General features: G+C 36.9%; 1 protein-coding gene across 1 annotated transcript; it reads right to left on the bottom strand.

The window, feature by feature from the left end:
- Window positions 1-1,196: 1,196 nt before the first annotated feature.
- On the bottom strand, window positions 1,197-26,573 carry cfh (complement factor H). The gene is made up of 27 exons (XM_055004711.1): window positions 26,408-26,573; window positions 26,105-26,287; window positions 25,708-25,813; window positions 25,489-25,565; window positions 25,093-25,275; window positions 24,465-24,647; window positions 24,134-24,328; window positions 23,812-23,991; window positions 22,800-22,967; window positions 22,131-22,289; window positions 21,581-21,769; window positions 21,287-21,472; window positions 18,584-18,754; window positions 16,822-16,927; window positions 16,400-16,473; window positions 15,470-15,658; window positions 15,024-15,209; window positions 13,544-13,723; window positions 12,257-12,421; window positions 8,989-9,168; window positions 8,242-8,421; window positions 6,092-6,277; window positions 5,497-5,682; window positions 4,486-4,674; window positions 4,040-4,225; window positions 2,765-2,944; window positions 1,197-1,519 (listed from the first exon to the last, which is right to left on the bottom strand). The coding sequence occupies exons 1-27, from the start codon at window positions 26,499-26,501 to the stop codon at window positions 1,326-1,328; spliced, it is 4,455 nt and encodes a 1,484-aa protein (XP_054860686.1). The 5' UTR covers window positions 26,502-26,573; the 3' UTR covers window positions 1,197-1,325.

Here is a 26,573-nt window from a genome sequence, read left to right as displayed (position 1 = left end):
CAGTTCTCTTCTCTTGCAGACTGCATCAGGTTGTCCTCCAGGATTTCCTGTGAATTTCCCTCTGTATTCCTGCATTCATTTTACCCTCTACCTTAACAAACTTTCCAGGGCCTCCAGCTGAGAAGCATCCTGACATCATGATGCTGCCACCAACATGCTTTACAGGTCTGTTTGTGATGATGTGTAGTGTTTGTTGTCCACCAAACATAGCATCTAGTCTGATGACTGAAAAAGTCAACTGTGGTTGAGATTTCATATTTGCTTTTCAACTGTGGCTTTGTCTTTGTCACAGTCCTAGGAAGCTCTGACTGCTGCAAAAGTTATTGTATGCACATTATCTCATCTCAGCTGCTATAACTTTGAACTCCTTCAGAAGAGTCATAGGTGTCTTGGTGGCCTCCCTCACTGCTTTTTTTTTCTTACATGGTCACTCAGGTTTTGAAGATGACCTGTTGTAGACAGATTTATGCACGTGCCGTATTCCTTTCCTTTCTTAATGTTGAATTTAACTATACTCAAAGGGATATTCAGTGACTTCTCTTAACTTATTATTTTCAATGCCCTTTCCAGACAGTTGCTTGGAGTGGTCTTTTATCTTCACTGTGGACCAGTTACAGATGGTTTCCAGTTCACTAAATATGTTACTTCTGGCACTAATTGGTTGCACTTGCATTAAATTCGACGAGTCACTTTAAAGGTGGTAAAAAGTTATGCAATAACTGACTTTGCATCGAAATTTTAAAACAATGTTTTTGTTAATTCTGAGGTTTTTTTTAACAAAAATGTGAAATTCTTGTCAAACAAGCCAAATTTACTTGACCACGATTCAATGTTCAAAAACAAAACAAGGGGAACATGTCAGATGAAGGTGAAAACTTCTTTTCATGTGTTTACATATGTTTACCATGAGTAAAATTTTGCATTTACATGTATGGTTTTCAGGGAAAACTATTCTCTTTATCGAACAAAAAATCCAATTTATGTATTAACATATTATATCATAGCAGAAAGGACCAAAAACAAGTAGGTTGTCTCAAGTATATATTTTGTATCATGAATATTTAGTTTGTCAAATAAAGTTTGACATAAAATGAACAACAGGCAATTCATAAATTGTCTTCACTCCTCCTCTCAGCACATTAACAAATGAAAGTGGAACTATTACTCATAAAACATTGTTCAGGATGAAAACAGACTGAGGGTGTATATATACTTTTATTAAAATGAGCACACAGAAGTAAAATACATAACTGCTCTTACTCTTGATGTTGGATGTCATCATGCTTGTGTGCTCTGATTTATCACATCCAGCTGATTAAAAAACTTCACACGCAGGTGGGGAAGTTCATCACACCATCAATACACTTCTGACGCATTCCCACTCTGTCGACAGGTCTTGTTCCATAGATACATGAGAAGTGGATTACATCATTATGGGGTGCGTACAGCTTTTCTTCATAACTATATGCAAACCTAATATTGTGTCTTCTCATGACATCTTTATCCATAGTGCAGGGCTCTGCAAGAGATTGCAGAAAATTGATATTAGTAAATTACAGAAATGTACAACACACCAAATTATTGCTACTCTATGTTAGAAATAAATTTTGAATGTTTCAAAACAAATCAGGAGCAAATTCTGTCACAATACTCAACATACAGAGCAAATATTACTTGCCAGCAGACTGTGATGTGACTCTGACATGTTTTTTCATTTCATTGTTTTTTAGGTTAGTTAAAGACCTCCATACATAAGACCTTAAAAATACAGATATTACACTCCACCCAATATATAACAACAAAAACTTTTTTTTCACCTTTCATATCCATTCAAAGTAATGCTTTAAAAAAGAAGAAGAATTTTCAACATTTCCAGTGATTATAAGTGTTTTCCTACAGTATAGTTGTACTAATACTTGAAGAATACTGAAATAAGTGGTGGCTCATTCCCACACCAAACTACATGAATGTCACTGAAGTCAAAAGCTGTTATGGCACCTAGGAGTCCTCCTTTGCATCGTGATCAGAATTATCTGCTCTCTTGCTGGTGATCGCTCCTACAAAATGATTCTTCTGTGGCTCCGTGATTTTTAAATATGCTGAAACAGGTGTTGCAAAATCTGATTTCTATGTTAACTCAGGTTCCTCTAAATGTGTGGATTGCTTTGCATTTCTTTTTCAGTTAGAACAAAATTGTCATCTCTCTTCTAGAAAAGTTATTAGTTCAGATCTTCATGCAGTAATTTAATCAATGCTGTTAACAAGGAAACCCTTTGAGTCTCGGCCAGTTTTAACTGAGGCGTTCCCCAAGGATCAATTCTGGGACCAGTTTTAGTCTCTGTGTCATTTGGTCAAATTTTTCACAATCATATTCTTTCATCAGCTATTTTTATACAGATTTACTGTACCTGCACTGAGAACTGGTGATGGATTAACTACTCTTTTATATTGTCTTCATTTATCAAAAATGATTAATAAAGAGAGGGACCAGGTCGTCTCTGCCTTGACCTCATAGTTATCAAATAACCTGTTGGAGGATCTGAGGCTGACAGAGTCCAAACACATTTTTAAATGTGTCTGCTGTACCAGCCATTAATTTTATTTCACTTAGTTTGTAATGCCTAATGACTGTGATGTGCAATGGCTCTGCGTATGATTAATAGATTTTAGCACTTTGATAGACCATGCAAACCAAAATCAATTTTACCAATGCAGAATCTTAACAGATCTTAGTATGAAAAATATACATGGAATTTTAACTTACTGAGGCATCTCATCTGTCCAATCCATTCACCATTTTTGCAGATCTTGAACGGCCCACCCTCCATACGGTAAACATTCTGACAGATGTATTCAACCTTTGCATTATGTCTGTACAGAAAGTCAACAGTTTCCTTGGTGTCTCCATCTGGAAGGGGTGGAGGTATCCCACAATTCGCAGGAGCTACAAGACAGAGGTAGAGAAAATACAAGTTTATGTGTTATTGTGTCATAACTATTACATTTTCACATCTTTTGCTGCCATGCGTTGTGGACTTCAAACTAAATGCTACTGTAAACATTTATACTTGGTATTATTTAGGTGAACTATCCCAATAATGACATGTGACATCTGGGCTTTGAACTGACATCTGGTATTAATCAGTGCTCTTTTTATCCTAACTTAGCTCTCACTGTGATGGTTGTTCAAAGTTGGGTGAGTGCAGTAAGTAGTGCACTTCAGTAGTAACTTTAAGTGGGATTTTTCCTCCTTTGTTCAGTAAAACACAAAAACACAACTGGACACAACTGTCCAGAGTAGGCCAAACAAATCGATTTAGACTATTTAACTTTAACCATGTTGGACAATCAGAGACCTCAAAAATATTATTGGTTCTGGTCAGCTCCCAGGAATGCTGCATGGAGAAATGAGGGAACTATATGTGGGGACTAATTTTGACACCTGTTTGTCAGTACAGTGAAAGAGTAATTGTGCATTGATGTGTAAACATGTAAAGGTCCTGTTAGCAAAGTCAGCACCAGTATTATTTTTATTACGTCTTCAATTAAACAAAATTGCCTCATGTAAGTCAATAAAGAAGGTAATGGTGCACCCTCTTACATGACAAATAAAAAAACTAATTCCCCTGATCACCCAATCAACATGTCTTTGCTCACAACAGCAGGTGAAATTTACTAATCTGCAGTCATTCACATGGAACTTACAACAAAGGAAACATTAACAACACCAACTCTATCCAGGAAGAAAAAGTTGTTGTTGCTATGTTTCAAATTGGCACCTTCTCACAAATTCTAGGTTGGTAAAACTTTGCTGTAGTTTTACAGTCCAACACATGCTGAGATTAAACTTTCAACACAAACAAACTGTTCTACATAATTGTTCGGTCAATGCCTTGTAAAATGCAGGTAAACTGAGCCAATCAAGCCCTCAGACATCATAGAGCATAGTGGGAAATATCTGAAGCTGGATTCGTGCATTATTTTTTTCCCAACATTTTCAGTAATAAGGAGTGAAGGGAGAGGAAAAGAACTGACTTACCTCCACATGTTGGAAAGGAATCACTCCACTGTCCATTTGCCAAACATTCAACCGTTGCATTCCCTTGAATAAATTGTCCACGTTGACTGCAACTAAATGTTAACTTTTGTCCTTTTGTTAGAGTTCGGCCTGATAAACGTGGGGTGACGACTACGTTGGCTGCTAATCCTGAAACTTTACATTTCTCTGTTTTGAAGAAGAGAAACTGTTTAATCAAGAGGTTTCTGCTGAATGAACATCAGCATTGTAGAGTCATTGTAATGTAAATTTGTGTCAACCCATTGTAACTTTTCCTCTGTAGACAAATTGTTGCAAGTATTGTAACTTATTTGATTGAAATTGAACAAAGATGCAGTAAATGGATAGAGAGATCACCTAATAAAAACTCCAATCTACAAATATGAATTGAACAAATTTATTCCAAATATTGAATAAAGTGAACGTACCGGAGCAGGTTGGGAAGGGCGCACTCCACTGTCCAGTTGGTAAACACTCTGTTTCTTTAGATCCGTCCAGTTGAAACTCACTGCTGCAGTCAAACAGTAATTTATCTCCAGCTGGAACAGTTTCACTTGCTGATAGTATTCCAGTTACAATGAGATCATGATGCAGAACACCAACTTCACAAGTAATGACTGAAAAGAGCAAGACAGATAAAATCCACTTCAAAACTGCAAACTTTAGTTTATGTCACCATTATTATGTCCTTGAAGAAAGAAAAATGACATGACTCCATTCCATGTCAGGAAACACGGAATTGAATGCGTTTTCTACCTTGTGCTTTAGAGGAAGCAAGTGTATCTTTATAGTTGTTCATGTCCGAAGTGAATAGTGAAGAAAGAATGGCATATAAACAAAACCACATGTATAAATGAAAAAACAAACAAACAACAACACAGAAATCTAAAGGAAATCAAAAGGTTCCAAAAGAGTATGATGGGTGTTTAAGGTTGCACAGCACAATGTCTTTAGATTGAACTTAAAGTTGATCAGAGCATGATATGTTCTAGAAGTTTGTTGTGGTGCACAGCAAGTGAATGCTACTTGCAAAGGTAGAGAAGACAGACAGAAAAAACTATGTTTTCAACAACAAGTATGTACGTGTGGATACATAGAACCCAAACACTTCCATGCACTGATTCTCTTGATCACCCAATCAACACGTCTTTGCTCACAATTGCAGGTGAAATTTACTAAGCTGCAGTCATTCACATGGAACTTTCAACAAAAGAACACTAACAACACCAACTCTATCCTGGAAGAAAAAGTTGCTGTTGTAATGTTTCAAATTGGCACCTTCTCACAAATTCTAAGTTGGCAAAAGTTTTAATTTTAATTTAATCAACAACAGACATCATAGAGCATAGTGGGAAATATCTGAAGCTGGGTTCCTGGATTATCTTTTCCCAACATTTTCAATAATAAGGAGTGAAGGGAGAGGAAAAGAACTGACTTACCTCCACATGTTGGAAAGGAATCACTCCACTGTCCATTTGCCAAACATTCAACCGTTGCATTCCCTTGAATAAATTGTCCAGGTTGACTGCAACTAAATGTTAACTTTTGTCCTTTTGTTAGACTTTGGCCTGATAAACGTGGGGTGACGACTACGTTGGCTGCTAATCCTGAAACTTTACATTTCTCTGTTTCAAAGAAGAGAAACTGTTTAATCAAGAGGTTTCTGCTGAATAAACATCAGAATTTTAGAGTCATTGTAATGTAAATCTGTGTCAACCCATTGGAACTTTTCCTCTGTAGACAAATCTTTAACTGCAGTAGTTGCTGCCAAGGGTGGACCAAATAAATATCAAATAAATACAAATTTGATGGTCTGCAACCTACATATATATAGAATAAAGCTTCAACAAATCCTCACTTAAATACTGCATTTTGTGTTTTGTGGGTTATCTCTGTCTAATATCAAATAAATACAAATTTGATGGTCTGGAACATAAGTGTGAGAAATGTGCAAAAATAGAAGACATCAGAATAAATACTTTTTCACAGCACTGTATTTGTTCAATATATTGAATGAATTATAAGTGAACATACCAGAGCATGTTGGGAAGGGGGCACTCCACTGTCCAGTTCCTAAACACTCAGTTTCTTCAGACCCCTCTAGTGTCAAGTCATTGCTGCACTGGAACTGTAATTTATGTCCAGTTTTTATTGTTTCATTTGTTGGTGGTAATCCAGCTACAAAGAGACGAGGATGCATCTTGCCAACTTGACAAGGGTCTGAAAAGAACAAAACATATTATCCAATAAAAAAACAATATGATTCATGTTACCATCAAAATGTATGCATTTTGCTGTTTACTTCAGCTTTATAGAGCTTCATCTCAAATTACTCGATAGTTTTTCCCCAATCTGTTTACTGTTTTGGGAAACGTTAAATGTCTAAAAACCCATTGCATACTACAGCTAAGGGGTATATTATGAAGTAAGTTTGACATAGCAAGGCTTTGTTTGTGTAGCTCAACAAGACGAAAGTCCCAGTCAGAGATAACAGACATCATGAAAGTGGTTACCAGACTCTGTGCATTTTCACATAAAAATGGGCATTTAACATGTCACGTGACTCTTCTTCTGCACAAAATGAAATTATTGAGTGTCATATACTTCAGTCAACAGGTTGTTACAGTGTAGAGCCACAAGGGAAAAAATGACTGCAACTGATTGCAAATGATGCAAGAAAGGAATAGCCTACTTGTAGAAAATTGTGATTTGCGTTTTCATATATTTTTTTTTACCAATCAATGCAGCTACTTATTTCTAACTTACAGCTGCACAAAAAAGCTGTTAAACTTTAAACTTGATATATTTATTACGTACTGTAGTAAAGTGCATTTAATCTGACACTGTCCCATAATGCAGGATATCATTTCAGTATGTGTCCAAATCAAAGTGAATTTAATGATATGATTGAATATTCTCTGGAATAAATACCAGTAGAATAATCCATTTTCTAATCTGTGTTGTATCAGCTGCAGCGCCAGCAGTGTAAACGGATGTAAACATATTTGTGTGATTTCTGCATCACCAGCTGAATGCATGTGGGATCCCCAGGGCAACGTGATGAATACCATGTGAGAAACTGTAACTACACGGCTTTATTCAGTGGTTTTAGTAACACACAGCTCAACAGATTTGTAGATATAATATATTCCCTCAGTTGATAATCTGTATCACTCATAAAGAATCGCCCAAGGAAGGATTTGATGAAAGGGAGACGCTTTTTACAGTTTAAATCTGAAACTCTTACCAGAACCTATTATGGACCAGGTTAGCTCCATAGCATCAGTTACCATAGTGAGCTAGCAGGTTAAACGGGAAACATCTTTGTGACGCTGAAAACTGTGACTTGAAGCTCAACACACCTCCCTAACCCACTAATCTCACTTCATAGTACAGCCCTCAGCTGCTCACCATAAAGCAACAGACAGACATGATTAGAGACGAGCTTGTGAACATCACTGGGCCTTTAGCGCCCAAATGTTTCTCTGGAGTTGGTGGAAGTCAGAATAATCAAAAGAAGAATACATGGTGGACTTTAATTTGGAACTTGGAACAAATACTCCACAATTTATACCGAGGTAATTCCTGAAAAAGGAAAACAGTCTTCATTTTGGAGAAGATTTTTGTTTTGTTTGTGTGTAAGAGATGATACTGAAAAAAGAAAAGTGTGACTGCAGTGCCAAAGACAAGTATTCATCACCTCCAGTGTTTCTGCGGAGTTCAGGTTAATGCAACGCTGTTCATTTTAGATTTGAGACGCATCAGATGGGTTAGAGAAATGACAGAGTGCCTTTTCTTAAATATGAGAAAATTTGCCACCACCTTTTAGTGATGAAGGGCTAAAGAGAGTCAAAAGTTAAAATAGTTTCTGCTTTTATATCCTGGCTATTGCCATGTTGTTAAAATATATGATATAATACATCTGTATTTTATCTTGAACTTGTTTTACTATCTACTGATTTTAATTAACTGTTTTGTTTTATCTTATTGTATTTTATGTACAGCGTCTTTGAGTTTTTGGAAAAGCGCTTTATAAATAAAATTTATTATTATTATTATTATTATTATTATTATTATTATTATTATTATTATTATTATTATTATTATTATTATCTAAGGGGCAACAACAACAGTTGTCATTCAGCTGGTGGTGAAAGAGTAGGACAGAAAGACATTTAACTCACAGTAACATAGTCCCTGGCGGACTGCCAGCCAGCCCTCACTCGCACAAACATATTTGATGGTCAGATCTGACGTATAACCAGGTTCACAAGTCAAATGTATCACGTCTCCTTCTTGATACTCAGCTTTTCTGGTTTCATCTGTCACCTGGGCGTGAGGAACATCTGGGAGCACTGAACATGCTAGCAACAACAGCAACAAAAGAGTCACTCCAGAAAACAAGAAGAAATTACACACACACTCACAATGCATGAATTAATATGAAAAGGGGTTCGGTGTCATGCTGGCTCTTTAATTTAAGTTTCAAATGATGCACGAAACACAAATGTTGTACTAAATGCATTAATTTCTTTTAGAATAATATTTGTCTGTAGCCTGTTGGTTCTACATGTCTCAAATAAAGTGATCTTCCAACGGGATAGCATTCAGACACTGATGTGGAGGCTGGTACTTTGATACCAAAGGTCTCACTGTGTGAATCTTCATGAAAATCTGACTATGAAACAGAAATCCATCCTATTGAATGTGAATGATAAAAATGTGAGCTTTAAGGTTGAGCTTTATTGTGATTATATAAAGCAGAATGGCATGTTAAAGTGCAGTTTAGTGTAATACTTAGGGCAGGCTGTAGTGGTTTGTAGTTGTGGGTCCTGCATTGGGACATTATTTCAGTATGGATCTCAGAAGAGATCTTTCTCATACAACAATCATTCAAGTGGTGAAAAAAAACATAAAGCCATTTTACTCACAGTAGCACATTCCCCGACGGACTACTAGCCAGCCTGCCCCTGTGCAGACATATTTTGAAGTGTGGTCTGATATATAACCAGATTCACAGGTGAAATGTATCACGTCTCCTTCCTGGTACTCAGCTTTTTTGGTTTCTTCTGACACGTGAGCATGTGGAACATCAGGGAGCTTTGAACATGCTGAGAAACAAACATGGTGACGTCAACAAACTCCAACTATTTAACAATTTTGTCTCATTTGTTTACCACATGTACAAATGTGTACATTGTAGCTGTGCACACAACACGACTGTAAAACTAAAGTCTTCACAACACTGAAAAGCTGCGGATATCATTATAAAAAGTAATTTAAAAACTTTAACTGCAGGTACACAATTTTTGGATACACTCTTTATCTATTTGTATGATTAAGTGGTACAATGGATTCATGACATAAAACTCATTAAGAAAATGTAAAAGGCACCATTGAACCTTTGCTAACAGGTACAAGCTTGTAATGTTGCAACAACAGCAAAAAGAAATATTGGTGAAGACACTATGCAGCCACAGATCACATGAACTATGCCCAAATATTTTACATGGATTAAAGTCAAGGACATACATGCACACAATAATAAGTATTCTAAAATCCACAACAGATACCAGTTTAACAAAATAAAGATTTTATTCTTCCCATTTGCTTTTTATTATCCACACGTGTCAGTTTTTAGAGTTTCTAGTGAAAAACATCATAATCTACCAAAACAAATTTACTTTAAAGACATCTCCCACACATATACACAAATTCTCTTGTAATGCGTAAAATCTAATGAGAAAATTTACACCGCAATCTGCTCTTTGTGTGCAACGTAATCTGACCTAAACTCTATCTGTTTCTACACAAAGATAAGTCAAAAATATTTAATGTAATTTAAAAAAAAAAAAAAGACAGCCCAACTTACCATTCTGTGACAAAGAGAGTTCCATGTTCCCCCACAGCTGGAGAAACAGGAGGGTTAAAGACAGCTTCATTCTCTTGTCAGTGCTTGTTTCCTGAGAAGAATTTCAGTTTGTTTGCTAACAGCTCCAGCTCTGATGGAGTACAGAGGGTCACAACATGGACTGCCCAGTGGGACTGTACACCTGACGTATTGCAATGTATCAGCATAAACTGTTTGTCCACTGACATTCAGCTCATATTATCTGTATCTGTGTCCTGTCACTCAGACAGAAATATATGAAAAGTTTCAGATCGTTTCTATTATTGCTTTCAGCCAAGCTCACTAACACACTATGAATGGAGTCTATCCCAGCTGACTTAGGGTGAAGGCAGGGGACACCTGTCCATCACAGGGCTACATATAGAGACAAACAATTACACTCACATTCACACCTATGGACAATTTAGAATCACCACTTAACCTCAGCATGTTTTTGGATTGTGGGGGGAAGCCAGAGAACCTGGAGAAAACCCACACATGCACAGGAAGAACATGCAAACTCCATGCAGAAAGATCCCAGGAAGGCCGGGACACGAACCAGGGATCTTCTGTCTGCAAGGTGACAGTGCTAACCACCAAGTCACTGTGCAGCCAACACTGAATCATGGTCAGTATAATTAGTCTTGTTAATCTTGACAAGAATTCACAACAGAGATTCTATCATGTCAAAGTAAAAACAGATTTCTACGATATCAACCATTCAGAAATATAAAACGTAACATTGCATAAGTTTTCACCCCCTTCCAGTCAGCATTTAGTAGATTGACATTTGGCTGCAATTTCAGCTCTTAGGTCTTAATCACTTTTGCACATCTGGACACAGCAATTTGACGCCATTCCTTGTTGCAAAACTGCTCAGGCTCTGTCAGGTTGCACAGGGATCATGAGTGAACAGCACTTTCCAAATCCAACCACAAATTCTCAGTTATATTGAGGTCTGAGCTCTGATTGGCCACTTCACAACATTCACCTTGTTGTCTTTAAACTAGTTCTGTGTAGCTTTAGTCTTGTTGTCTTATTGGAAAAAAAACTTCTCCTCAGTTCTCTTCTCTTGCAGACTGCATCAGGTTGTCCTCCAGGATTTCCTGTGAATTTCCCTCTGTATTCCTGCATTCATTTTACCCTCTACCTTAACAAACTTTCCAGGGCCTCCAGCTGAGAAGCATCCTGACATCATGATGCTGCCACCACCATGCTTTACCGGTCTGTTTGTGATGATGTGTAGTGTTTGTTGTCCACCAAACATAGCATCTAGTCCGATAAGTTCAATTTTGGTCTGAAACCTTTTTCCGATTGACTCCAGAGTCTCCCACATGCCCTCTGGGTGAACTCTGGTTCCTTTCCTAATAATGAATTTAACTATACTCAAAGGGATATTCAGTGACTTTTCATATCTTATTATTTTCAGTGCCCTTTCCAGAGAGTTGCTTGGAGTGGTCTTCTGTCTTCATTGTGGACCAGTTGCTGGACCTTCCACCTGAGACACATTTTTTGCACTCAGATGGTTTCCAGCTGACTAAATGTGTTCCTTCTGACACTGGTTGCACTTGTGTTGAATTCAATGAGTCACTTTAAAGGTGGTAAAAAATTATGCAATAACTGATTTTACATGGACATTAAAAAAAAAAAAAAACTGTTGTAGTTAATTCTGAACTTTTTTGAAAAAAAATTCTTGTCAAAAAAGCCAAATTCACTTGACCATGATTCAATGTTCAAAAACAAAACAAGGGGAACATGTCAGAGGGAGGTGAAAACTTCTTTACATGTAATGTATGCTAGACATTTATCAGATTTATTTAGCATGGGGAAAATTTTGCATTTTCATGGACGGTTTTCAGGCAAAACCATTCCTTTATATGCCAAAAAATCTAATTTATTTATTAACATATATCATAGGATATTTCAAGTATATACTTTGTATCATGAGCATTTATTTTGGTTTTCTTTTTTTTTTTTTTTTTTTTTTTTTTTTTTTTTTTTTTTTTTTTTTTTTTTTATTTTGGTTTTCAAATAAAGTTTGACAAAATTGGCAACAGGCAATTCATCAATTGTCTTCACTCCTCTTGGCACATTAACAAATGAAGGCGGAACTATTAATCATAACACACCATTCAGGATGAAAACAGACTGAGGGTGTATATATACTTTTATTAAAATGAGCACACACAGAAGTAAAATACATAACTGCTCTTACTCTTGATGTTGGATGTCATCATGCTTGTGTGCTCTGATTTATCACATCCAGCTGATTAAAAAACTTCATCCGCAGGTGGGGAAGTTCATCACACCATCAATACACTTCTGACGCATTCCCACTCTGTCGACACGTCTTGTTCCATAGATACATGAGAAGTGGATTACATCATTATGGGGTGCGTACAGCTTTTCTTCAGAACTATATGTGAACGTAATATTGTGTCTTCTCATGACATCTTTATCCACAGTGCAGGGCTCTGCAAAAGATTGCAGAAAATTGATATTAGTAATTTACAGAAATGTACAGCACACCAAATTATTGCCACTCTCTATTAGAAATAAATATTGGATATTTCAAAACAAATCAGTTTCAAATTCTGTCACAGTACTCAACATAGAGAGCAAATATTACTTGCCAGCAGACTGTGATGTGAATGTGACACGTTTTTTCATTTCATTGTTTTTTAGGTTAGTCAAAGACCTCCATACATAAGACCTAAAAATGCAGATATTACACTCCACCCAATATATAACAAGAAATATTCATTCTTTCATCTTTCATGTCTATTTAAATTAACTCTTTAAAAAACAAAGAATTTTCAACATGTCCAGTGATTAGAAGTGTTTTCCTACAGTATGGTTGTATTAATACTTGAAGAATACTGAAATCAGTGGTGTCGCATTCCCATACCTAAAAACAAACTACATGGATGTCACTGAAGTCAAAAGCTGTGATGACACCTTCCATGTTAATTCAGATTCCTCTAAAGGTGTGGACTAGTTTCTACTTCTTTTAGATTTAGAACAAAATTGTCATCTCTCTTCAAGAAAAGTTATTAGTTCAGATCTTCATGCAGTAATTTAATCAATGCTGTTAACAAGGAAACCCTTTGAGTCTCGGCCAGTTTTAACTGAGGCATTCCCCAAGGATCAATTCTGGGACCAGTTTTAGTCTGTGTCATTTGATCAAATTTTTCACAATCATATTCTTTCATCAACTATTTTTATACAGATTTACTGTACCTGCACTGAGAACTGGTGATGGATTAACTACTCTTTTATATTGTCTTCATTTATCAATAATGATTAATAAAGAGAGGGACCAGGTCGTCTCTGTCAAGACCTTGTAGTTATCAAATAACCTGTTGGAGAATCTGAGGCTGACAGAGTCCAAACACACTTTTAAATGTGTCTGCTGTACCAGCCATTAATTTTGTTTCACTTAGTTTGTAATGCCTAATGACTGTGATGTGCAATGGCTCTGCGTATGATTAATAGATTTTAGCACTTTGATAGACCATGCAAACCAAAATCAATTTTACCAATGCAGAATCTTAACAGATCTTAGTATGAAAAATATACATGGAACTGTAACTTACTGAGGCATCTCATCTGTCCAGTCCATTCACCATTTTTGCAGATCTTGAACGGCCCACCCTCCATACGGTAAACATTCTGACAGATGTATTCAACCTTTGCATTATGTCTGTACAGAAAGCCAACAGTTTCTTTGGTGTCTCCATCTGCAAGAGGTGGAGGTTTCCCACAACCCACAGGAGCTACAAGACAGAGGTAGAGAAAATACAAGTTTATGTGGTATTGTGTCATAACTATTACATTTTCACATCTTTTGCTGCCATGCGTTGTGGACTTCAAACTAAATGCTACTGTAAACATTTATAATTAGTATTAACTGGGGGAATTATCCCAATAATGGCATGTGACTTCTGGGCTTTGAACTGATTTCTGGTATTAATCAGTGGTCTTTTTATCCTAACTTACCTCTCACTGTGATGGTTGTTCAAAGTTAGGTGAGTGCAGTAAGTAGTGCACTTCAGTAGTAACTTTAAGTGGGATTTTTCCTCCTTTGTTCAGTAAAACACAAAAACACAACTGGACACAACTGTCCAGAGTAGACCAAACAAATCAATTTAGACTTTAACTTTAACCATGTTGGACAATCAGAGACCTCAAAAATATTATTGGTTCTGGTCAGCTCCCAGGAATGCTGCATGGAGAAATGAGGGAACTATATGTGGGGACTAATTCTGACACCCATTTGTCAGTACAGTGAAAGAGTAATTGTGCATTGATGTGTAAACATGTAAAGGTCCTGTTAGCAAAGTCAGCATCAGTACTATTTGGATTATGTCTTCAATTACACAAAACTGCCTCATGTAAGTAAATAAAGAAGGTAATGGTGCACCCTCTTACATGACAAATAAAAAAAACTCAGTTTTCTCTGTCTGTACATCAACACTGCTGTTCTGAAATTCTTTGTCTTGGAAGACATATAGAAAAAACTATGTTTTAAAAAACAAGTCTATGTGTGGACAAGTCCGAAGTGAGTATTTGTCATGTGACCTTTATTTTGCATATCATATCCTTTCCTTAAAATTATTTTGCTAACTACAGTGCAGAACCCAAATTCTTCCACACTAATTCCCCTGATCACCCAATCAACATGTCTTTGCTCACAACAGCAGGTGAAATTTACTAATCTGCAGTCATTCACATGGAACTTACAACAAAGGAAACATTAACAACACCAACTGTATCCAGGAAGAAAAAGTTGTTGTTGCTATGTTTCAAATTGGCACCTTCTCACAAATTCTAAGTTGGTAAAACTTTGCTGTGGTTTTACAGTCCAACACATGCTGAGATTAAACTTTCAACACAAACAAACTGTTCTACATAATTGTTCGGTCAATGCCTTGTAAAATGCAGGTAAACTGGGCCAATCAAGCCCTCAGACATCATAGAGCATAGTGGGAAATATCTGAAGCTGGGTTTGTGGATTATTTTTTCCCAACATTTTCAATAATAAGGAGTGAAGGGAGAAGAGAAAAACTGACTTACCTCCACATGTTGGAAAGGAATCACTCCACTGTCCATTTGCCAAACATTCAACTGTTGCATTCCCTTGAATAAATTGTCCACGTTGACTGCAACTGAATGTTAACTTTTGTCCTTTTGTTAGAGTTTGGCCTGATAAACGTGGGGTGACGACTACGTTGGCTGCTAATCCTGAAACTTTGCATTTCTCTGTTTTGAAGAAGAGAAACTGTTTAATCAAGAGGTTTCTGCTGAATGAACATCAGCATTTTAGAGTCAGTGTAATATAAATCTGTGTCAACCCATTGTAACTTTTCCTCTGTAGACATATTGTTGCAAGTATTGTAACTCAATTGATTGAAATTGAACAAAGATGCAGTAAATGGATAGAGAGATCACTTAATAGAAATTTCAATCTACAAATATGAATTGAACAAATTTATTCCAAATATTGAATAAAGTGAACGTACCGGAGCAGGTTGGGAAGGGCGCACTCCACTGTCCAGTTGGTAAACACTCTGTTTCTTTAGATCCGTCCAGTTGAAACTCGCTGCTGCAGTCAAACAGTAATTTATCTCCAACTGGAACAGTTTCACTTGCTGATAGCATTCCAGTTACAATGAGATCATGATGCAGAACACCAACTTCACAAGTAATGACTGAAAAGAGCAAGACAGATAAAATCCACTTCAAAACTGCAAACTTTAGTTTATGTCACCATTATTATGTCCTTGAAGAAAGAAAAATGACATGACTCCATTCCATGTCAGGAAACATGGAATTGTCTCAGTTTTCCACTTTGTGCTTTAGAGGAAGCATGTTTATTTTTACAGTTGTTCATGTCCGAAGTGAATAGTGAAGAAAGAATGGCATATAAACAAAACCACATGTATAAATGAAAAAACAAACAAACAACAACACAGAAATCTAAAGGAAATCAAAAGGTTCCAAAAGAGTATGATGGGTGTTTAAGGTTGCACAGCACAATGTCTTTAGATTGAACTTAAAGTTGATCAGAGCATGATATGTTCTAGAAGTTTGTTGTGGTGCACAGCAAGTGAATGCTGCTTGCAAAGGTAGAGAAGAAACATTTGATGAAAGACGATCAGAGATGCAATTTGGTCCCCTAATCTCTGATAGCAAGCAGCAATACTTCATTAAACTCTGTTCTCTGAGGCACTTGAAACCCAAAATGAGGCTTGAGAGCTTGTGTGATGAGTTTGTCTTGATAGGACTTTAGCAGCAGCTCTCTGAGAATTTCTTTGTGGAAACTTGACAAAAAATGATATCCACAAACCCCCTTAATGTAGAAACTAAAATTCTTATGTCAACAGAACAGAGTAGAATTAATATTAGTTGACGGAACTTGAAACACAATTGCTTCTGATACTGAGACTTACGGTTGCATGTTGGTGCCTTCCCGGTCCATCCATCCAGAGAACAATTCAATGTGTCCTTACCCACCATTTGATACCTGCAAAGAAAATAAGATAAAGCTTCCTATTTTAAAATGAACACTTTATCCTGACCTTATTCAGTACTTGTGAACAGCAAATGATATGACACATTATAATGCATATTGAAGGTAAACAGAAGGGTTTTTGTGTTTTTCAATGTACAGTGTTTGTCATTTTATCAAATTGCATATTACAGCTATTATTTCCCATAGCTGTAATCCTATCTTCATAAACTAGATGCACATTATTAAACACATATCAGTTAACACCTAAATTATGTGTTAAATAATACTGTCAATACAATTCTTAAAAATGCTGTGGCACCATAATGCCTTGTTTCTATGAATCATTCTTCATCCACGTACCCTTGATTACAAACGTATTGGATAGCAGTTCCAAAGACAAAGTCTTCGCCCTCAGTAATTTGAAAACTGCCATTTGGAGTTTCATCAGGATGTGGACATGGCTTTACTGAAGACACAAGAAAAAGAGAGATTAGTCATCAATGTGACTGTAAACTTGACAGTTTTTACTCTTTGATTTACCACAGGGCTATTTATTTAATAGAAATTGTTGGCGGTGACACAGTGCAGCGTTTTACTCTCTCAGTACCATAATCACCAATTCCAAGTAACAACAATCAATTGTATAAAACTGTCAACTACTGTGGAATGTCACCAGAAGGGTGACATTGTAATGGATTCATGTAACCTGATAATTTCTGTCACTGAAGCAGCAACAAAACAGAGAGTAGGACAGAAAACTGTTTAACTCACAATAGCAGCGTCCCTGATGGACTGCAAGCCAGAACCCAGCTGAACATACATGTTTGATAGTAAACTAAACGTATAACACTGCAGCATTAAAAAAAAGTCTGTCTTAACATTCTGTGTTAAAGAAAATTCCACATTCTCCCACAGTTGGAGAAATAAAAGGATTACCAACAATCACATTTCATTGAGCAGCTACTGAGCCCAGTTCCTCTGACAAACTGTGCTTTCTGAGCCTAGTTCCTGTGTGTCCGTCTCCAGTCCCAGGTCTCAGGGAGTACTGAAGGTTGTACAACATGGGATTGTACAAGACTGTATGAACAACATGCTGCATCAGCACACAAGGGGATGCACTGCTCTCAAAAGCTTCACTGAAAGCTCCCAAAACAGACAGAACCTGTCATGCAACAACACTTCAAAGACTCTTCATAATGCATGTCTGTTGTATCCTGTCAAAATAGATCCAAAAGTGCTACAACGGGTCCTACCTTCCCACTTTGCTAAGGCGACAGAGGAGGAGAGACATACATTTCTACTGACTCTGACCTCACAAGTTGATGATGCGTTACACAAAAGAAGCGTTACATTAGCACATTAAGACACAAGCTGATTTGTTTGAATGCAGCCCAAACAAACTAGTTTATGACTCTCAAGCCAAATTTACTGAAGAACTCAGAATTTATTGGTCATTGCCTGATCGGATTGTGAGCATTTGCTGATGGTTAAACAGTTTCTGTCCAGTTTGATCACCACAATAAATGAGTCATGAATAGTGTTCATACAACAGTACAAAATCCTTAGTAAGATTTATTCCGTCAACGAAGTGCTTTGATAAAATGGTACTGATGGTACAGAGAGAGGTGTTCTTTATTAGAACAGAGATTCACGCTTAAAAAGTGAATCATTTCACTCATTTCACCATTCAGGCAATAGTCAACACTGCTGAGGCAATTTGTGAGTGCAAAAACTGTATTGTAACATGTTTTTTTTTTTGTTTGTTTTTTTAAATTTCAGAACATTACATTGACTGACTGTTGTGGTCATGGACATGGTTTTAGGAAATATTTTATATGTTACTGTGATGTTTCTTTGATGCCACACTGCCTGTGAGGAGATCTAAAGGGCTTCATCTCTGCTGTAACCAATGAAGGACTGCATGTGAACAAGGCCTGTAGCTGCACCAGGAAGAGATCTCTTCAATGCCAGTATGGAGAGCAGGAATTATTACAGTGACCCAGGACTGTCTCAGCCTACAGCCTGACTCTGGTGTCAAGATAGACAACAACAACGAACAACGAAGAAAAAAAAATCTAAATTTATCATTCTTTTATCTGCTTCCACATAAACTTGTCCTTACCTTTACACTCTACTGTTTTGATCCACTTGCCATCCGTACATGTTGCATTGCCTTCAGCTTCTGGATCAGGGACGATACACTGATACTCGATGACATCTCCATTCATATATTTGTCTTTATCCGAGGTGAAGTTCATGGACTGCTTCTCATTGTTGAGCTTGCCACAGTATGCTGAAAACACAAGCAACATCCCTTTTTCTTAGACAGAAGTTATGTAATCTTAGTTTCAGATTATTTCTTGGTGTCCAATGTAACTGTGTTTTCGGGTGAATGAAGCATTGACGTCCTGGTGTACAAAGTGAAGAAGTTAAAGCTGAAAAACTGGGGTTCACATCCCAAATCCTGTGTCGTCCTGGCTTTGGTTAATGTTATATAAAGACTGTGTTTAGGTTAAATGTTGGTCGACATTATGCCTTGAGTTTCAAGCCCCTTTAGGCCTTCTACATATTAACCCTCTTGTTGTCTTAACATCCTGTACACTCCCCTTGTTCAAATGGTCAACAATAACCGGTCTCAACTGAGCCTCTAAAATAGAACAGCTTAATTGAATTTTCAACCAAAAATCTATTTTACATGAATAACCAACCTGTCATGCATCACACACTGTGTGAATTTCTGGGTTTTTTGCTTTTCAGAGGAGAGAGACTGTATTTAATCAGTGGACACTACTCATTTTTATTACATCACACATGTTATAACTGTTTCCTTTACTAAAGTAAAGGTTTATCATCACTATTATTACTGTTAAAGGTACTGTATAAGTGTAAACATTATTTGTTTGGGAAGACAGAGTACTTCTATATCCTAAGAAAGAACCAGAAATGTGTAGAAAGTAGCTTGAAATGCATTTTTTAAGGGAAACAACAGTGTACTGTATACTGTACAATGGAATGGAAAACTACAAAACTTAACTACAAAATACTACTCTTTTCACATCTTTTGAATCATTGCTCTCACCCTCAAGATGCATAACCTACAACAATAGTAAGAATAAAATAACAGATGCAAAACAAAAATCTGAAGAACATATTAATCTCTAATTAGCATATATAGGACAGTATGCCAGTGTGTGTGCATGGACTTTGCAAATATATTTGTCACATGTGCAGCACACAGTATTTGTTTTCCAGTCCTTCTTGTTACTCTTGGATGTGTGAAAAAAATCTGATCTTTGATCTACTAGATCAAACTGAAAACTGCACTGATGGCTTGAGCAAAGAGAGAAGTGATGCTGTCATCTGCAGCATCTCTACAGCCTCTGAATACATTCCCCGTTAGAAAACAGTGCTTTCAAGAAATGTTTCATTTGTTTGAAATTGTTAAAACTTGAGATTTGTTGTGGATGGTTGATGTGGCACCTACACAAGAAAGGTTTAGTTTTTCTGAGTTTTTCTCATCCTGTGTGTGTGTGTCTTCGTGTGCCCATGTGCCTAAAGGGACTTGAAACTAAGGCACAATATCTGCCAACATTTAATATAAAGCACAGTCTTTATTTAACGTTAGCAAAGTTACCAAACCACACAGGATTTGGCATGCGTGTGTCTGTGTGTGTCGTTGTGGTTTTAGAGGTGTGTGTGTGATGTTGGTGTGTGTTTTAGTCCACTGTGACTGTGATTTTTAACTGCCGGGTTAAAAATGACCCGAAGACAATCTTTGTACCCTGGTGATGTACAGCTTTGACGAAAATATAAACAAAGACAATGCTTCATTTTTTCTAATGCTGGGGTCATCGAATTTCAAGTTGGAAAAAGGTCCTTTAGGGGGTTTTCTATGCTGTTAAACGTAGTGGCCGGGTCACTTTTGACCCTAAGACAACAGGGTTAAACAAAGACCACAATCTTCCCCTAACTTTCGCCAAGAACTGCAGATGAAATTAAAAAAAAAAAAAAAAAAAAAAAAAAAAAAAGCCATAAGCTGCACTTGTTATGTAGGTATACATTGCAGTGGGTATTTGGAAAAAAACGTATTATGACTTAACTTTTTGTTGCAGATATACATTGCCAGATGATGACGTCTCTTAATTTTCTGCACATGAACAACTGTAATAAATATATAAAAAAATATTCAACCTTGCCACCTAAGCCTTTGAGATATGTAACACCTTTGAATGAGTTCAGAAAGAATGACCACAACACAAGACAGTGGGAAAGATTAGCACTGAAAGTCATGGCCACTCTGAACGTGTGAAGTGAGCACTCTTATATTTCTAATATTATTTGTGACTGTTTAGTGAATCGTTGTCCTTGTTGTGGCCTTGTGTAAATGGGATTAGTTTTAGTCTCTCTTGCAAGAGATCTTGAGCTCAGTGAGATTTCCTGAAGAAATAAAGCTCAACTTGATAACTACTGCTGGCAGCGTAATGTCACCACAGCGTATTTGTTGTTACAGATTAGTTTCATATAGAGATATTTTCTAGGAAACAGAGTGGTATTGTTCTCTGAGGTATTGTTGTTCTGTAATATTCTGTGCTTGGTGTATTAATCTCCATCTTTTCAGTATATCTGTTGCCTTGCTCTGTAATTATAACTTGGTCTGTAATGTCATAATAATACATTAAAGTCCAGAGTTTTAGCATTTCTTGAGGCATTTATAAATACTTTGAGAATCTGATAATTCAGCTGGCAGCCTAACTCAGCTTTAAAACTGGAATCTCTAAGTTTTCTCCGAGTAACTTTGTGAAATGCTTTTTTTTAATGTACGTACGTATACATGTGATGTTTTTCTCCTCCCACTGGCCAGCATTGCATCTAATTGTGTCTTCTCCCTCCATTATAAACTTATCACGACACTGATAAGTTACTTCAGAGTCAGACAAGTACTCCTTCTGATATGAAGACAAAACCACAGCATTCTGAATTTTAGGAGGGGGACTGCAGTGAACAGCGGTTGCTGCAAGAGATGAAAACAGGACAGTGTTAATTTTTACCCTGCAATCTGTTGCAATAAATATTTTCTGCCATAAATGCATGTGGTAAAATAATCCTGAAGTTGACTCACGTTCACAGATTGTTTCAAATGATAATCCAGGTCCAGCTAGAAGCCATTTTCCGTTGTGACAAAATAAGCGCCTATTCTGAGCATAGTATCCTTCATTGCAAATAATCTCTGAACTCTGGGCTCCTCTATTAACTTGGTGGTTTACTTTCCCATTAGGAATCACAGGAGTTTCTCCACAAAGTCTTTTATCTAGAGTTGAAACAATTGCAAACAATTAGGATTGTATATTGTTAGCAAAATATTAGCAATACTGAAAATTACTTTTCTATTCAAAATGATTGTCACTATAAGCAGCAGAGAAGCAGAGCCACTGCTTGGATACAGTAAATGCAAGAACACTGGGCAGCAAATATGAACAATTTACAGCAATTTCTTTTGTCTCATACATTTCTGGAATAGTATAGATAATATAGATTCTAAAACTTGAATTCACCATGCAGCTAAAAATGATGTGGCTGATTGTGATACAGTCTACATTCTACAAACCACTGTGGCTAGTTGGCTCCATTATAGTACCATATACAATAGTAAGACGGTAAAGATTAATTACCAATACACTGGTTGAGTCCAGACCAAACACCACCAATACATCTGGCTTCACCCCACCAGCCTTTGGTGGAAAGCTTATAACCATCATTACAGGTGTAGTACAGCTTGTCTTGGTATGGACCAACAATAAATCCATATGGCACGTCAGCTTTTTGACACTCTGTGTTATCAACAAAACAGAAAAAAAATATGCAAATAACATTAGTTAGACAGTGAGACAGGTCTGTCTGTGTGCTGATGGTTCCCAGAGGATGAATCCCACTGACTGGAGATCTTTCAGCATGGATTAGCATTCAGCACATTAGTCACTTACTTTTATTTAATACTAAATACCTGCAAACCCAGTGATGTTTTTATCAGCTCCAGCAAAACTTGGATAGTTAACTTGATCAATATATTTGCTAAACAGCAATATGCTAGTATTGTGATGGTGAGAATGCTAGAATGCTGGTTTTTGCATTCAAGAGGTAAAGCTTCATGATCCTGATAACATGGCAATAGTAATACACATCCTTAAAATGATTACTCTAAGTAATCACACTACTAATGCCATTTAAATCTGAGACAATTAGGGTTATCCATTGGGAGAAAACAAACTACAAACATGTCACAATTGAACCACAACTAGCCTTCAAACTGTAAATAAGTAATTATAGTTGTATATTCTTACCTGAACAGCTCTTTATTCCTGTCCAACCACCTTCAATACAGGTAATAGTAAAAGTGTTTTTATTGCCGTTCCTGCAAGTGTACTGGACTCGGTCATTGTGATAGTAATGGTCCCTGCGGTAGTGGGAAACGTCTGTGTTTTCAATGTTGAGTTTGGTACAGTATGTTCCTGGGGACAAATATATTACACTTAAGTAATTCATACAGATAAAAGACTAATTTGTTAATAATTCCCTGTTTACAAGAACAAAATCTAGAACAAATTAAAAAAGGCACTGACAATGGAGAAAAAAGAATTGAATGCAACAAAATGAATGAATGTCTCATTTCATCAGGATGTCTGATTGTGCCTCTATTGGCCAGGTCCCTTTGGAGACACAGATCGATGGACTCAAAAATCCTCTCACCACACCAGCACCGTTTTCACATTTTAAATGTATAAAAATAGTTAAGCTGAAGGTCAACATGCACCAATTACAGCTAATGTACTATAAATGTAAGAAGAATCACAGGACTCTGATGCAAACGTCTCCTCATGAGAAGCTGCTGTGCAGAGATCCTGAACTCAGTCCTGTCATGTTATCTGGTGAAGTGAAGTGCTGACATTAATTGTACGTTGGCTTTAGTTAGCCTGTGATGATTTACTACTAACAATAACTTCAGACATATTAGGACTGGTACCTTGTTGTATAACTGCCAGTTCTGAGAAATAACACTTTGTGGGTGGAAACAGCTAAAGTAACTAAATACCTGTTGCATTTGTTATACTTTGTTGCCTTGTTGATCAGAATTGTGAAATATCAGGCAGTGTGATATATTATTTGGATGGATTACTGATCTACTGAAATGACTGTAAATGGTGGAAACGGGAATTGTCACCGCTGAGATATTTCATTCAAATACAACTAATAGGGTTAAAAGACTGAATCCAAACTGGCTCCTTCACACTTTTATAAATATGAGGTAACATTAAAGACATAAATATAAGAAACACAAGGTTAACTTCACAGTACCTCGACACAGTGGTTTTGGTGTCCATCCATCTCTGGTGCAAGTGGCCTGATCGTTTCTACTTGTACTCTTATAACCATATTCACACCTGTAATATGCAGAGTCACCCAGTTTTTTCTGATCATACCGACTGACACCCCAGCTGTACAGATTTTGGTCTCGTGGATTGCTGCATATGACCTCTGGAATGAGAGAAAGATTTGTCAGTGTTAACTTACCAAGATTAGATTGAAAATTACAATAATGATCTTATGAAAGACCACACAGTTAAAAACAATAATCTCATAATCTGTCTCTGGCTTTAAGACTCATATAGATTCCTACCGTGGCAGAGTGGCCTGATGCTCCACTTTCCATCACTTTGACAAGTCGTCTCTGCTGAGGTGGTCTGATGGTCCACAATCCAGTGTTTCTCTCCACAGAGAACTCTGAGTGTGTCACCAGGTAAAAACACATTTGGGGAAGCAGGTTCATATCGTGTTCCTTCAAGTGCTGGCAGTTTCACTTCACATTTTACTCCTGCATTTGTAGAGAAATGAAAATATTATCTGCTAGTCTGTTATAACAAGACAGACTGTAGTGCAATAATAGCAGCAGTTTTCACTTGTCATTGTGATATAATCAATAAATTATGGATCTTTCATTTTATACTTACTTTCACATGCAGGTGTGGGACTCCACTCTGCTTTTGTTACCACTTTCATGCATTTTGATTGTCTTTCTTCAGCACGCTTGTATTGAGGATCACACTGATAATTCAGGACTTGATTTTCTTTGTACTCTTGGACACCTCCAAGCACCACACCATTTGCAATAAGGGGGGCTGTACATTTTATTTCTGTTAAAAATACACACAAGCATGAATGTAAGTACAGCATTTGGCCATGAGAAGAGTCAAACAATGGGCCGATTTGAAAACATTTAAACAAGCATGTGATTAAGTCATTAATAATAATGAATAGTAACCCATTTCTGTTTTCATTGGGCATTTTAAAAGAGTTCCTAATGTCAGCCCCAATGTTATATTATTATTATTAACAATGGCATAATATTGTGTGCACACAGCACATTTAGGATTTCATCTTTTTCAAAGGAGCGTTTGACACAATCCAGTACACAGCCCTGATTGTTTCATCAGGCTGTGTCTTACTGGTTTCTGTTGTTTGTTCTGGTGTTATATGTTAACCTTTGGGTGGTTAGTGGTTGTTGAAGTGTTACTTATCGGGTGCGAAGCTTACAAAAGGTCAGTACCCTGCTGTCTGTTTTCTTTACTGACACTCTACCTGTGCATTTTGGTTCCGTCCCACTCCACTGTCCGTTTTCATCACAATACATCTCTGTCGACCCTTCAAGGACTTCAGAGCCTAGTTTGCATCTAAATCGAACTACATTGCCATAGTTTGCGTCTTCTGGATCCCCAATCACCTGGACATTACTGTCCACATGAATCGCTGGACACTGCTGGGCTGAAAGGAAAATGACCAAGAAACATTCAGATGTATGGGGCTATACGGGCAAGTACGCAATACCCTTTTCTTTTCATTTCTTATCTATCTATCTATCTATCTATCTATCCATCCACTTTTTTTTCAAAGGATGACAAAAATATACCCACAGAGTGACACTTGTCACTTTACATCAGACACTGAATAGATAAGATCCTTCATTTCATCTCTTACCTTCACAGACTGGAACAACACCATCCCAGCCTTCTGCCGTGCAACGCCGGAATTTCGTCCTACTGACCATCTGATAGCTTAAACAAGTTGAATGTAGAAAAGTTATTATGGTAATGACTTGTAAAGAAAAGCAAAGCTTACAGGGAATATATACAAAATATATGTAAGATAAGATATAAAGAAAAAACTAAGAACTTTTGATTAAAGCTGTTTTCATACCCTTTGTGGCAAGTGTATACAACTTTTGACCCAAAAACAAAATCAATTCCGTCCTCAAGATGGAAATCAGCAAACTGGGCATCGCCGGGATGACCACATGACTTTGCTTAAAACAAACAAAAGAGAATGTAGGTAAATATATTGCACAGAAAAATACTGGGAAATATGTGCTTCTATTTATATAATAACAATACCTTGTAATTTGCTTCATAATGAATCATATAATATGAATGTGGTAATAATAATAATGTGCATTTATTATGTAATTGCACTGCATTGTCCATTTCGTAAAAAACATACCGTGACACAACATAACGTATTGCTTTTATCTATTCTAGTGGTTACCACTTACAATGTCAGAGTACATATTTACAAGCAGTAGAAGATGAAAACTTACGTTGACATTTATTGCCTCTAGTCTGCCATCGTCCCTCCACACAGATCAGCTTGAAAAAGCCAGTGTAGCCAACGCTGCAGCTCACTCTCACCTGCCTTCCACCAGCGTAGCTATCGTCCAGACCAGTTATGTCAAAATTTGAATCATAGTGGGGGCCATTTACAAACTGCTGAAGTGTACAATCTGTAGAACAGCAAGAAACAGAAGTAAATATGCAGTATATCACTTTATCTCGACAAAAAAGCAATAATTTGAAAGGTAAAATAATGGAACATATACATAAGTCTGACTGCTGGGTCTTACCTTGGCTTTGCACAAAGGTCAGTAGATGCATCCACAAAAATAGGACACAGGTTTTGGTTATTACGTGCATTTTATCTGCACTACCGTGGACCATCAGGCACAAACTTCAGAGTGAAACAGTGTTAAACAGAGCAGGAGCTGTGGGTTTCACAGGGAAGAAAAGAAG

Source organism: Amphiprion ocellaris, chromosome 2, assembly GCF_022539595.1.
Source record: "Amphiprion ocellaris isolate individual 3 ecotype Okinawa chromosome 2, ASM2253959v1, whole genome shotgun sequence".
NCBI lineage: Eukaryota > Metazoa > Chordata > Actinopteri > Pomacentridae > Amphiprion > Amphiprion ocellaris.
The sequence above is the reverse complement of the archived record's forward strand: the minus strand, read 5'-3'. Positions and strand labels throughout refer to the sequence as shown.